This window comes from Leopardus geoffroyi, chromosome D4 (assembly GCF_018350155.1).
Source record: "Leopardus geoffroyi isolate Oge1 chromosome D4, O.geoffroyi_Oge1_pat1.0, whole genome shotgun sequence".
Lineage (NCBI taxonomy): Eukaryota > Metazoa > Chordata > Mammalia > Carnivora > Felidae > Leopardus > Leopardus geoffroyi.
In genome coordinates this window covers 72,983,791-72,998,362 of record NC_059342.1, presented here as the reverse complement: position 1 = coordinate 72,998,362, position 14,572 = coordinate 72,983,791, and the positions used below count along the sequence as shown (strand labels likewise).

The window sequence follows — 14,572 nt, the reverse complement described above, 5'->3', positions numbered from 1 at the left end:
TCCAGCTTAAACATCTCTTTTTTTGTGTGTGCGTGCAAACATGTTTGTTTGTGTGCATGCATGTGTGTGTGTGTGTATGTGTGTGTGTATTTTTTTTTAATTTAATTTTTTAAGTAAGCTCTAGGCCCAATGTGGAGATTGAACTCATGACCCCGAGATCAAGAGTCATATACTCTACTGACTGAGCCAGCCAGGTGCCCCCTTTTCTCCCATGTTTTAATTCCCACATTCCCAACTGTTTATTGGACATGTCCATCTGGATAGCTGTCTGATTTAGACTCAGTATATCCAAATCAAAACACGCCTTTCTGTTCTGTCTCTATATGTCCAAAAATGTTTCCTTCACATTCACAAATCTCAAACATTTCAAGTTGGAAGAGTAAATTTTAAGAGCTCATTTTGCAACTAGGGAAATTGAGGACCAAGGATACTAAATAAATTTTTGCTTATCACTTCCAATTAATTTTTCCCACATATCTCTTTCATTATGTTATTCCCTGTTAAGGAAACTTCAGTGATTTCCCTTTAGCCTAACCCTTTAGATCTTACAGTCACAGCATTTTCCTCTTGTGACAGTCTCTTCCCAGTTGCCACTGCAATAATCCTTCAGATAAACTCACTCCTTACAAACAAAAACAAAACAAAACTTCAAGGGCATCCCAATATCCATAAGATTTTAGTTTGGCATTTAAAGGTTTATCAAAATCTTGTTTTAGAGTCCACTATCCCCATACGTGAAGTCTATCTTCCAAATCTTTTTCTTTCTTTCTCATGTCACTCAGCCTAGAAGACTCTTCTTCATCTAATTCTAGTGAAATTCCAACTCTCCTTCAAAACACAGCTTTAACTCTCAATTCCTTCACTAGTCTCATCAGACTGAAATTAATTTATCCGCCTGAATTTTTTTTTTTTTTTGGCATTTCTGACCTGTAAATTCACAGAACACTTACTAAATTCTGCTTTGTACTGTGCCTTTTTTTCTTTCGATTTCATGTCCTTCCCAAGTTTCCTTAAGCAAAAAGCAAGTGTTTGGTGTTCCCCACAATGCTTAACACAATGCCTGGCACTCGGAAGCTGTGAAGCTGGCTGAAAGAAGAAGTACACTCAAGAGTTTCTTACCTTGGTGATGTCTGTGTGATCTTTGAGCCCGTTGGTCATGCACCAATATCGCCACACATTCAGGGCATACCGCGTGGCTTTGGTAGTATTTGGGCTCACGGCACTGGTACACAGATCATTCAAGTCATCATTAATATTAAATACAGGAAATTTGTTGAGCTTAGTAGAATAGGCTAGAAACAAAAACAACAAAAGGCATTAAAATAATTTGCCATTCCTTTCTTTAGAGAATTACATCTTGGGATCACGTTCAATAACAGAAATCTAAGAGGTAACACTTTAAAAATGAAATTTCTATGAAGTAGACATGTATTAGAATAAATAAAGTAGGGAACAATATTTCTAGCATAGAATTAAGGCAGTAAACTTGCCTTTGGCCCTAGTATTTTTGCCATATATATCAACTGATACACCAATGCAGGCATTCCAGTAACAGAAAGAAAAAAATGAATGCAGAACAACAAAGAATGTTCTAGCTAAAACTTTCACTGGAAAGAAAAAAAGGCATTCATATGAACAACAACAAAAAAATAGAAGGAAGTAAGGGAAGGCAAGTTACACATCCTTTCTCTTGACCCTCAGTGCTTGTAGAGCCGCTATTTCTCTGTAATATAGTGTCTTATGTGCCATCCTGGACAACCTTGAATTAAATGGTGTTGGCATAGTTCTTTAATTTTTTTCACAAATGAACAAAGAGATATTTTTTTTTTAATTTTTTTTTCAACGTTTATTCATTTTTGGGACAGAGAGAGACAGAGCATGAACGGGGGAGGGGCAGAGAGAGAGGGAGACACAGAATCGGAAACAGGCTCCAGGCTCCGAGCCATCAGCCCAGAGCCTGACGCGGGGCTCGAACTCCCGGACCGCGAGATCGTGACCTGGCTGAAGTCGGACGCTTAACCGACTGCACCACCCAGGCGCCCCACAAAGAGATATTTAAATCCTGACTCCACAATCCATCAGCTACCTTAGAATCAGAAAAGAAGGTAAAGTGAGAATAACTTTAGGGGAAAGAAGAGAGAACTGCCAGAGGGCCTCACAGCATCTCAGAGGAGAAGGAACAGATTTTAAATTGCAATTGTCAAACTATGTCAGATGAAAACTGGTCTTCCTTAAGGTGTCCACTTTAATTGTTGGCTACCAAAGAGATAATCAAGTCCATAACCATTAGACCTTTCTTTATACTCTGTGATCTACTAAAACCAAGCTTAAATTGTTTAAACTGTTGTCTTTGAATAGAAAAAAAAAAATCAAGGTAGACCACCTTAAAATGAAAGCAATGCCAACCTGTAGTTTATCTAATGGTTCTGATCCTCTTTGGAATGTTTCTATGTTCAAACAAGGTGCTAAGAGGCTGAGAAACAGCAAAATGGAAAGTTAGTGCAATTACCAAGGTGATCTGCAGATTGGTTCCATTTTGCCTAACTCACCTCACCTTTCACTGCTCCCACTGAGGAACTCCCAACCACCAGCTCCTGCTATCCCCAGCATCCACTTGGGCCCAGGACACCACACCAAACTTCCCTACCCGAAGCCGAGAAATCTCCCCATGGTCTTCGTGCCAAATAGTGTCTTTTCTCCCATTTCTAATTCCAAGCTCACTTCTACATAACCTTCTTCACATGAACCCAACTCCTTATTCTCTCCAGTATGTGTCTCACATTTGCTTTATTATTCCTTAGAACTGTGATGTAATTGTGTCCAGAAGATCTCCAGTTGATTTGTATTGCTCCTTAAGACTGTGTTCTTCACCCTTTGAGTTTGCTGTTGAACTGCTGAACACATAATCTACTTTAATAGATGCTTTTAGCAAGAGAGGAAGAAACAGTGCTAGAAATGTTATCCAAAGTGACTGAATCATGTAAGCATATTCTTCTCACCACCCTCATAAACTGAGATCATTCATATTGTTTCTGGGCCTTGCTTGATATAAATGAAAGGATTCTAGCACAAAATTTATTATTATCACATCTAGTATTAATTGAATGCTTACTATATGCCAAGAGTTATATAAATGATCTGTAATCACTAAGCAATTGTGTTGTTATACTTATTTTACAGATAAGGAAACTAAGTCACCTCATACATTTAGTAACTTCATACATCACTCATCCAATATTTACCAAGGTGCCCTCTCTGTGCCAGACCCTGGGCTGTCCCAAGTCATGGAGTTAGCAAGTGCCAGAGCTAGGGTATGGACCTGGATCCCACTGACTCTGTGCTCTGGCTGCCACAGCAAAGGCAGCATGTATTACACAGATAAAGTTCTCAGTACAGAATACAATTTAGATATTAGCCACTTACGAAAAGTATATCCTGGCCCCCAACATATACTTGTATTAGCCTTCAGTGAGGAGAACTAAGTCCGATTTATTTACACAACCACTACAGTTTCACTATGTTTATTATTATTTTTTTAGTGTTTATTTATTTTTGAGAGACAGAGAGATACAGAGCGTGAGCAGGGGAGGGGCAGGAGGGAGAAGAAGACACAGAATCAGAAGCAGGCTCCAGGCTCTGAGCTGACAGCCGAGAGCCTGATGCAGGGCTCGAACCCATGAACCACAAGATCATGACCTGAGCCAAAGTTGGATGCTTAACTGACTGAGCCACCCTGATGCCCCTATTTATTTATTTATTGTTAGTAACCAGAACACAGGATGTATTTGCAACACAGCCCAGTCCCCATCATTTCAGTACAGTACAGGAGCAGAAAAAAGTCACACTGCAAGATAGGAGGTTTAATTATTACATGAAAAAATTACATGGCTTTAAATAATTTCATTTTTATCATAGGATAGAGACTGTATACTGAAAATGGAAAACAAAATCCTATTACATACAGAAACAGTAAAGAATGCTTGTATGCTTACATAAAGGGAAATAAATTGTGTGAAAATGATTAAATGACATATATGTTTCTTTCATAAGTGTATTTAAGGATTAAATTAAACTTACATAATAAGCTGCTCTTTGAAAATTCTGAGTGGAAGTGGCAGAGCTATGGCGTCGAGGGCATTTTTAGGAGACCGTATGATGGAGAAACAAACAAAAGTAAGAACTTATAACTGAATATGGAACAAAGAGGGGACCACTAAAGAAGGATTTGAATTCTCCTTCCATTGGAGAATAGGCAAACTCTGAGCTCAAAGCTAGGAAGAGCTGGCCATTGGAGGGGGAGTGGGCCATGGGGTCAGGTACTCACTCTAAGGATGGCCAGATCTGAACAACTGCCCTGGCTCTCTACGCGTGGCTACCATATACATCATGTACAGCATAGGTGTTGGCAAGCACAGTGTGTAATGTGAGGGAAATCACTGTGAAAGACTATCCTCAGAGTCAGAGAGAGAAGGGGCCTTGCCTCGGGAAACCTGAGGCAGCCCCACTGGACACAGGGAAGGAAAAACCAAAAGCAACTGCAAAAAAGCAAAAAATCCCTGAATGCATGCATGCCCTGTCTTAGGTAGCACCTTCCCTGTGTCTACATTTGCAAGTTCCTGGCTTCCCAGCTTGCTTTCAGCTTATACACCCTGAAGGGATGCCTATTCATGGGACTTCTTTGTCCATTCATTATAGCTGGGTGAAGTCCACTTGCAAAACCCTGTGTTCAACTATTAGCCGCAAAAGTGAGCTCTATCCAGATATATCAAACAGGAACACTTAACGATGTCTAAGGAAATCCCTGTGAGCTGGCAGCAATGATACATCTAGACTTTCATTTTAAAATGTGAGCGCACAAGCATTACTTGGCAACTGGGGAAAACCAGTAGCATGAAAGTTACCAAGTTTCACAAGCAGATCAACGGGATCCACATTCCCACTCTCCCGCAGTGTTAATTCAGAAAACCAAAGAAAAAGTTTAAAAGACCACAAATGTATCATTACATAAACCTGAGAGCATAATGCATCCTTAAAACAATGACAGCTTTCATTGGAAAAGAAAAAATAGGAGAACAAGAAAGACCATAGAAATTGAAAATGATTGACAAAATAATATTTTAAAAATATTTGACAGAAGAACTGTGTATTTGAATGAACACTGCCAAAAGACAAATTAGTGATATGGAAGGAATTTCCCCTGAGGGCAAGCAAAATCATAACAATTTTTAAATTATGAGGGTGGGTTAAGAGGGGTGGGAGACTGATATAGGAGATTCAAAATCCATCTGATAAGAGTTCAAAAGAGGGGTGCCTGGGTGGCGCAGTCGGTTAAGCGTCCGACTTCAGCCAGGTCACGATCTCGCGGTCCGTGAGTTCGAGCCCCGCGTCGGGCTCTGGGCTGATGGCTCAGAGCCTGGAGCCTGTTTCCAATTCTGTGTCTCCCTCTCTCTCTGCCCTTCCCCCATTCATGCTGTGTCTCTCTCTGTCCCAAAAATAAATAAACGTTGAAAAAAAAAAAAATTAAAAAAAAAAAAAAAAGAGTTCAAAAGAAAAAATTGAGAAGATAGAATACAATAAATAGTCAAAGAAATAATATATGAAAAGTTCCATTAATCAAAGAGATTTTAATCTTTAGGATGTTAAAGCTCATGAACTGTCAAACAGACATACTGAAGAAGACACATATATAAACATATCTTAGTGAAATTTCCAAGGTCTACGAACAAAAAAGAAAATTCTGTGATCTTTCTAGTAAGAAGGGTAGCGGGGAGCCATTAACAGTAACATGAATCAGATTTCTCATCTGTGACACCCCATGCTACAATATAATGACTCTGTCTTCTCAGAGTTGTAAGAGGAAAAGGCTAAGAAATGAATAATTCTATTACCTACCTAAGGTATCATTCAAGTGCTAGGGCAAAATAAAGACATTTTCAATCGTGAAAGACAAAGCATCAAGAACAAGTTAACAGAAGAAAAGAAAACTCAAAAATGATGGCAGGAGGACTTCCGCTTAGGGCTATCATGAAGCAGCTGGTATTACACTATCTCTCCTGCTGAAAATAAAGCTAGATACAATGCCCTGGAAAACAACCACAGTAACTGGAACTCAAGGAGCAAACATCCTGGTGAGAAGGGAAATGCACAGAGGGGAGTCCTGCATTGATTGCCATGTTTTCCTCTTCAGTCATCTGAAGGGTTGCAGTGCAGGTCATAGAACCCAAACAAACAAGCAGCCTGCAGTCTACAGCAATCCTAGGGAAACAAGTACACAAATATTCAAGTACAGGGCTAACAAGCCGCCAGTACTTGAGAGTCGGAGAACCAGGAGGAAGGGAACCATGGAAAAGTAAGCCAACATTCTGCATGCAATTTTCCTTCTAGGAATTGCTGATTCCTAAGCTAAACACACAGGGGTAAGATACAAAAAAAAACAAGTAGAAAGGAGAAATCGCTAAGAGGAAACCTCATGGCACTGAGGGTCAAGAATAGTAATCCAGGGCCTTCCAAGGCATAAAAAACTTGGTAACAATACAGACTTTCATTTGAGACCCAGGAAGGGCTTAACTGTAAGAATAAGAGAAACGAAATACAGATGGTCCCTGACTTACTATGGTTCGACTTTATAATGATGCAAAAGTAATAGGCATTCAGTAGAAACTGTACTTCAGAATTTGAATTTTGATCTTTTCCTGGGCTAAGCAATAATGTGGTAAGATGCTCTCTCACAATGCAGGGCAAGGGTGGCCAGCTGCAGCTCCCAGTCAGCCACATGATAAGGGTAAACAACCGATACTCTCATAACCATTCTATACCCATACGACCATTCTTTCACTTTCAGTACAGTATTCAGTAAATTACATGAGATATTCAACACTTTACTATAAAACAGGCTTTGTCTTAGATGATTTTGCCCAACTGTAGGCTAATGTCAGTGTTCTGAGCACATGGAGGGTTAGGCTAGGCAGAGATGTTCACTAGGTTAGGCGTATTAAATGCATTTTCTACCGAAAACATTTTTAACTTATGATGGGTTTATCAAGATATAACCTCACTGGGGGCACCTGGGTGGCTCAGTCGGTTAAGCGGCCGACTTCGGCTCAGGTCATGATCTCGCGGTCCGTGAGTTCGAGCCCCGCGTCGGGCTCTGTGCTGACAGTTCAGAGCCTGGAGCCTGTTTCAGACTCTGTGTCTCCCTCTCTCTGACCCTCCCCTGTTCATGCTCTGTCTCTCCCTGTCTCAAAAATAAATAAAACGTCAAAAAAAAAAATTAAAAAAAAAAGATATAACCTCACTGTAAGTCAAGGAAGACCTGTAGAACAGTCTCACCTGGGTTAAGTGATCTGCCTACCTTATTTGCTAGCTAGCAGAGATTTAAATCCTCTCTGGAGGAAGGATAACATCTTCAGCAAGCTTTCATACAAAATGGCCATCATTCATAACAAGTTAACAGACATAGTATAAAATAAGGCCAAATGAATGAAAAACAAGAGAAAAATCAGACATGATTATCCAGATTACTGGAGTTGTCAGACACGGACTTTCAAGTAAGTTTAATATGTTCAAGAAAATAAGGAAAAGGTAGAGAATTTTACTAGAGCATTAAAATCTATTAGCAAAATGGAACTTACAAAATCCTCTGCCTTCTTTCTCTTCGTCCTCTTTCCTTCATCTGTTTCCCTTTTCTTCCTGAACTACTCACTTTCAAAACTGTTGGTGGGGCAGAGCAAAGTAGACACCTGTACTGGAGTATGTGTATGTTGAAGGGACTGTGGTGGCTTACAGTGAGGCATGAAGCCTGAAAGAGTAAAGAGGACACCTGCATAGAACTGCCCAGTGAGGGGTGTAGGAAGCTGGGGCAAGAAATATGTTTCAGTGGGGAGACAATAGATCCTGAACTCAGAGGAAAAAAACATCTCATGCAGGGGTATCCAGGTATGTGGTGTGACTGAGCAGACTAAGGACACCCACACAGCAGCGGGAGATATGGGAAAAAGCCCTATGTGAAAAGTTAGAGTCTTGCTGGAGTGAGTAGGGCTTCCCTGCATGGGAGTGGCCTGGTGCCAGTTATCACAGCCCAAGAAGTGTGATGAGAGCTTTCCATGCAGGAGGGCTTGCCAGCATAGGATGTCAGGATTTGAGTGCAGTGAGAAAGGGATCTGTGGTTGGGAGGATGGCCCAGTGCAGGGTGTTGTAAGTTGAGGAGATAAAAGACAAGGAGAAAATCTTAAAAGAAACTGGAGGAAAAGTACAAATTACCTTCAATGGAGCAACAACAGATGGATTGGTTTTTCAACTGGTATGATGGAAGCCAGGAGACAGATGATCATCTTTAACATGCTGAAAGAAAACTGCTACAAGTGTAGAATTCATACTAAGCAAAGCATCCTTCAAAAATAAAGGTGAAATACAGAGGAAGTCATACAAAATAATGAATGTCTTCGTTATCAGCAGTCAAGCATTAAGTGATAATAAAGGGAGTTTTTCAGGCAAAGGAAGTGATCCAGGATGTAAGCACATTGATATAGCAAAAAATAAAGAATACTGGAAAGATTGAATATGTAGGTGAATCTAAATGAATGCAGCTGTTTAAAACAATACTAATGGTGTCTTGGGCTTTAAATGCATGTAGAATTAATATTCATTACAACAGCACAGAAGACAGTAACTGGAGCTAGTGTTGAAAGGTCTTTGTATTATCCAGAAAATGATGAAAACACTAATTTAAAGTAGACCTTAACAGTGCAAGGATGCATATTTTAATCTCCATGGTAACCAGTACAAGAATATTGAAAGAATGTATAAGTTGATAGGGGAGGAAGATGGGAATAAAAAAAAACTTGCTTAATCAAAAACAAGGCACAAAGAATAGATAAGACAAAGCAAAAAAATGTAGGATATATTTATTTTTTATTTTTATCTATTTATATATTTATTTATTTATTTTGAGAGACAGAGAGAGAGATTGAGAGAGTACGTGCACAGGAGAGGCAGAGAGGGGGAGAGAGAATCCCAAGCAGGCTCTGCACTGTCAGTGCAGAACCTGATGCAGGGCTCAAACTCACAAACTGTGAGATCATGACTTGAGCTCATATCAAGAGTTGAATGCTTAACCAACCGAGCGACCCAGGTGCTCCTAGGATATATTTACACCTAAAAGTATCAATTATTACAGGATCAATATTTCAATTAAAAGATAAGTGATGTCAGTCTGGATAAACAAAACTCAGCTACGTGTCCCTTACACATAGGAATAAAAGGGGTAGAAAGGTTGAAAGCAAAAGGATGAAAAAAAGATATACCATATAAACAGTAAAGAAAAGAAGGCTGGTATAGCTATCTATCAGACAAAACAGACTTTAAGGCAAGAAGTATTACTAAAAATAAAGAGACCTTTTTTTAGGTTTATTTATTTGAGAGTGGGAGAATGCACACCTGCAGGGGAGAGGCAGAGAGAGAAGGAGAGAGAGAATCCAAGCTAGCTCCACACTGTCAGTGCAAGCCTGATGCAGGACTCATACTCACAAACTGTGAGATCATGACCTGAGCCTAAATCAAGAATCAGACACTTAACTGACTGAGCCACCCAGGCGCCCCTAAAGAGAAATGTTATAAAATTCAACAGAAAGATATAACAATCCTAAATTTCTATAGATCTAATCACATAGCTGCAAAATATAAAAAGCTAAAGTTGTAAGAATTTTAAAAAGATATAGGCAAATCTACAACTAACATTTTAATATATCCTTTTCCATAATCAACAAAACAAGCACACACAGAAAACAGTAAAGATATAGAAGACTTAAACAATGCAAGTATCAAACTACTTAATTGATACACAAAGAGCAACATATCTAACAACTTCAGAAAACACATTCTTTTCAAAGATACATGGCACTTTTACCAAAATAGAAATGCTAGGACCTAAAGCCAATTTCAACATTCCAAAGGATTAAATCATGCAGAATATCAGCAAAATTAAAATATAAATCAATTACAAGAAGATAACTTTTGACAATTAAGCAATATTATGCTTTTAAATAAACCCCTGATGAATGGAAAAAAACTCAATGGGAATTAGAAAATATTTCAAACTGAATGATAACAATAATATACATGTCAGAGTTGTGAGATGCACTTTTTGCAGTACCTATAGAGAAAATGATAGCATTGAATGCAGAGATTAGGAAGGAAGAAAGGTTGAATATCAACTGTACTAGGAAATTATAAAAAGAATAACATATATACTCAAAGAAGTAGAAAGAAGGTAAGAATACATATATTAGAAATCAATGAAATAGGAAATTTACAATTAAAAAAAAGTAATGCCAAAAAGATTGGAAAAGACTAACAAAATTAATAAACTGGTATGAAAAATGAGAGAAGGCACAAATTGCTATAGCAAGAATGAAACACGTGTTATCACTACAGATCCTACAGATATTAAAAAGACAGTAAAAAGATATTATGAACAATTTGATGCCAACAAATTTGAAAATTTGGACAAAATGCACAAATATCTAGAAAAGCCACAACTTACTAAAACTGAACAAGAAATGTAAAATTTAAATAGTACTACACCCATTAAAGAAATTGACTCTATAATTTAAAATATCACAAAAAAGGGGTGCCTGGGTGGCTCAGTCAGTTAGGCATCTGACTTCAGGTCATGATGTCGCTGTTCACAGGTTCAAGTCCTGTGTTGGGCTCTGTGCTGACAGCTCAGAGCCTGGAGCCTGCTTCAGATTCTGTCTCCCTCTGTCTCTGCCCCTCCCCTGCTAGTACTGTGTCTCTCTCACTCTCAAAAATAAATAAAACATTTTTAAAAATTAAAATAACACAAAAAACCCTTCAGGTTCAGACGGATTTCACTAGCAAATTCTTTTAACGTTTAAGGAATACATAATGCTAAACCTAAAAACTCTGCTAGTGACAGAAAATGAGAGAATAATACTCATTTTCTTTTATAGGGCAGCATAACTTTTCTATTAAAAGTATGACAAGAACAATACAATAAAAGAAAATTACAAGCCAACACAGCCCATAAACACACAAAAATCCTTACATAATATGAGCCAACTGAATGCCTACTTCACACCACAAACAAACAACAATTCCCAATGGATTATGACCTAAATATGAATGGTTAAACAATAAAGCTTCTAGAAAAAAAACGTAGGAGACCATTGTTATGACTTTGGTGTAGCTACATATTTTAAAAAATTGTTTTTAATGTTTTTTTATTTATTAAAAAAAATTTTTTTTTTACATTTATTCATTTTGAGAGACAGAGAGAGACAGAGCACAAGCAGGGGAGGGGCAGAGAGAGAGGGAGACACAGAATCTGAAGCAGGCTCCAGGCTCCCAGCTATCAGCACAGAGCCCAATGCAGGGCTCAAACTCACAAACAGCGATATCATGACCTGAGCCGAAGTCAGATGCACAAATGACTGAGCCACCCAGGTGCCCCATGTTTTTTTTTTTTTTATTTTTGAGAGGGATAAAGAGACAGAGTGCAAGTGGGGAAGGGGCAGAGAAAGGGAGACACAGAATCTGAAGCAGGCTCCAGGCTCTGAGCTGTCAGCACAGAGCCTGACAAAACCCATAAACCTTAAAGTTGGACACTTAACCAACTGAGCCACCCAGGTGCCCCGCGACATATTTTTAATAGAATATCAGTAATATTACCCCAAAACTAAACGATTGACAAATTGAATCATTAAAATTAAAAAGACATTTATTAAAATGCACCATTTGGAGGGTGCAAAGGCAAGCCACATGGTGGGAGAAGATATATCTGAAGGGTGTATCTATAACAAACCAATTAGAAGGCAGCTAGTCCCATTAAAAATGGACAAATTGAATGGACACTGCATAAAATAAGAAATACCATTAATATTTCAGGAAATGTAAGTTAAAATGTATTCACCAAAATGTCTAAAATGAAAAACAAAATCTGCAAATATCTTTTTTTTTTTTTTTTTATAATTTTTTTTAATTTTTTTTTTTCAACGTTTATTTATTTTTGGGACAGAGAGAGACAGAGTATGAACGGGGGAGGGGCAGAGAGAGAGAGGGAGACACAGAATCGGAAACAGGCTCCAGGCTCTGAGCCATCAGCCCAGAGCCCGACGCGGGGCTCGAACTCACGGACCGCAAGATCGTGACCTGGCTGAAGTCGGACGCTTAACCGACTGCGCCACCCAGGCGCCCCAAAATCTGCAAATATCAAGCATTGGTGAGGAGGTGGAGTGACAAGAATACTCCCACTCAGCTGGTAGGAGTGTCACTTGCACAAGCACTTTGGAAACTAATTGGTAGTATCTACTAAAGTTGAACACACAAATAATCTTTTTTTTTTAATGTTTATTTTTGAGAAAGCGTGCATGTGTGAGCGGGTGAGGAGCAGAGAGAGAGGGAGAGAGAATCCAAGCAGGCTCCATGCTGTCAGCACAGAGCCTGTCACAGGGCTCAATCTCATAAACCATTAGATCATGACCTGAGCTGAAAGCAAGAGTCAGATGCTTAACCGATTAGGCACTCAGGTGCCCCAGAACACACAAATATTCTATGATCCAGCAATCCTACATTTGAGTATACACCCAACAGAAATACGTACATGTTTACTGAAAGGCATATGAGTGTTCATAAAAGCACAGTAAGAGAAAGCCCTGAACTGGAAATATCCCTAAGTCCATAATAGAATGCATTTTAAATTGTAAAATATTTATACAATAATTTATTGTATAATAATGTCATTATTTATAATAATGACAAGGAATGAGTACTGGAATCAACTAACATGAAAAATATGGATGAAGCCAACAAACACGAGGTTAAACAAACGAGTCCAGACACAACACAGTATATTGAAATGGTCCCCTCATATAATCTGAAAACAGATAAAGTGACTCTTAACATAGCGGTTATCTTAGGGAGGTAACTAAGGCAGGGCACGTGAGGGAATTTTATGGGGTTCAGTAATGTTCTATGTTACAGCAATAAGCTTGCTTCATAAAAAATTAATCAAACTGTACATTAACTATTTGTGTACTTTTATGTTTATAAAATTCAGTAAGAAAACTTTCAAAAATCCTTATAATTAAAAATATATAAACCTAATAAATGAAGAGTCATAACATGTACCTGGATGGGAAGGTTCAACATTATAAAGATGTTTAATTTCTTCAAGTAATCTTTGATGTGGTGTAATTCCAATTAAAATCCCTCTCTTTTGTTATTACTGGTCAGGTTGATTCTAAAGTTTCTCTAGGAGAGTAAATGCATAAGAAAAGGAAGGCAATTTTGAAAATAACTGGGAGGCTTTGCCCTGAAAGAAATAAACATGTACTATAACACTGCAATAATTTATAGTTTAAGTTCTGGTAAAGAAAAAGACAAATAGATCAGTGCTATAGAAGAAAGTCCAAAAGACGTCTGTGTAAATATGCAAATTGAGTCGATAAAAAAGGCTCCAATTCGAATTGCTGGGGAAAGGATGGACTCTTCAATAAACGCATTGAGATAATAAGCTATTGAGTTGGAAAAACAAAAACAAAAGCAAATTTAGATTCCTATTTCATACCACACACAACGCATTTCCAAATGGATCTTTTTTCAAAAGGCTCTTTCCATAAAGAAAACAATTTCCATGATTTTGGGAGTAAGAAAAGCCTTTCTCAGCATGATACAGCCCAGAGCTATAAAAAATAGATTAACAAATCAGATGACATAAAAATTCAAAAGTTCTGCATTGAATAAATTTTAAAAGACAATAAACAGACCTGGAGAAATACTTATAACACATAAAGTGACAAAGTACATATGAAAATCTTCCTTAAATCAATTGGAAAAAGATAACTCACTAGAAAATGGGCCCAGGATGTGACAGGCAATTATTCATAGAAGAAATACAAACAAAAGCATTAATAATAATAAGACCTTATAATCAAAAGAGGATGTATTTCATTTATCAGACTGGCAAAAATATAAAAAGGTCTATATCTAAGTATTGGCTCAGATAGGGGGAAATTGCACTAGAGTTTAGAAAAAAATTTGGAAGGGTAAGGATACATATCACCCTGGTAAGTATTTAGCTCTGTGCGACTTTTAAGCTTTATAATATGAATAATTATTTTTGCCAGTCATAAAAATGACTAGGATTTTGGAAATGTATATGCAGGAAAAATAAATGTTTTTTATTTGACCCAGGAATTCCTCTTGTAGAAATTTATGCTGGACATTTAATCATAGATATGCACAAAAATGTATGCTCAAGGATGTTCTTGAAGGCAAATGTGTAACGGAAAAACTGGATACAAATCCAAGCCAACAAAAGCATTGTAAGCTAGATTTTGGTACTACTATGCAATGGAAAGCTATGTAACTATATGATAATCACACTTTCAAAGGCTAATGATCCAGGGCGCCTGGGTGGCTCAATGAGTTGAGCGTCTGACTTTGGCTCAGGTCATGATCCCATCCATGGTCTGTGGGTCCAGGCTGACAGCTCGGAACCTGCTTCATATTGTGTGTCTCCCTCTCTCTCAGCCCATCCCCTGCTTGTGCTCTG

At 38.2% G+C, this 14,572-nt stretch overlaps 1 protein-coding gene across 3 annotated transcripts in view; it reads right to left on the bottom strand.

Annotated features, from left to right (window-relative positions):
* The window catches only part of KIAA1958 (KIAA1958 ortholog), a 161,355-nt gene that overhangs the window by 20,909 nt on the left and 125,874 nt on the right, over nt 1-14,572 (bottom strand). For all 3 annotated transcript variants that reach the window (XR_006710213.1, XM_045468873.1, XM_045468872.1), the window contains one exon: nt 1,120-1,292. Coding sequence is in view for 2 of the 3 variants with exons in the window: in XM_045468873.1 (XP_045324829.1) it covers nt 1,120-1,292 (173 nt within the window). In the remaining variant the exon portion in view is untranslated. The remainder of the gene's footprint in view (nt 1-1,119; nt 1,293-14,572) is intronic.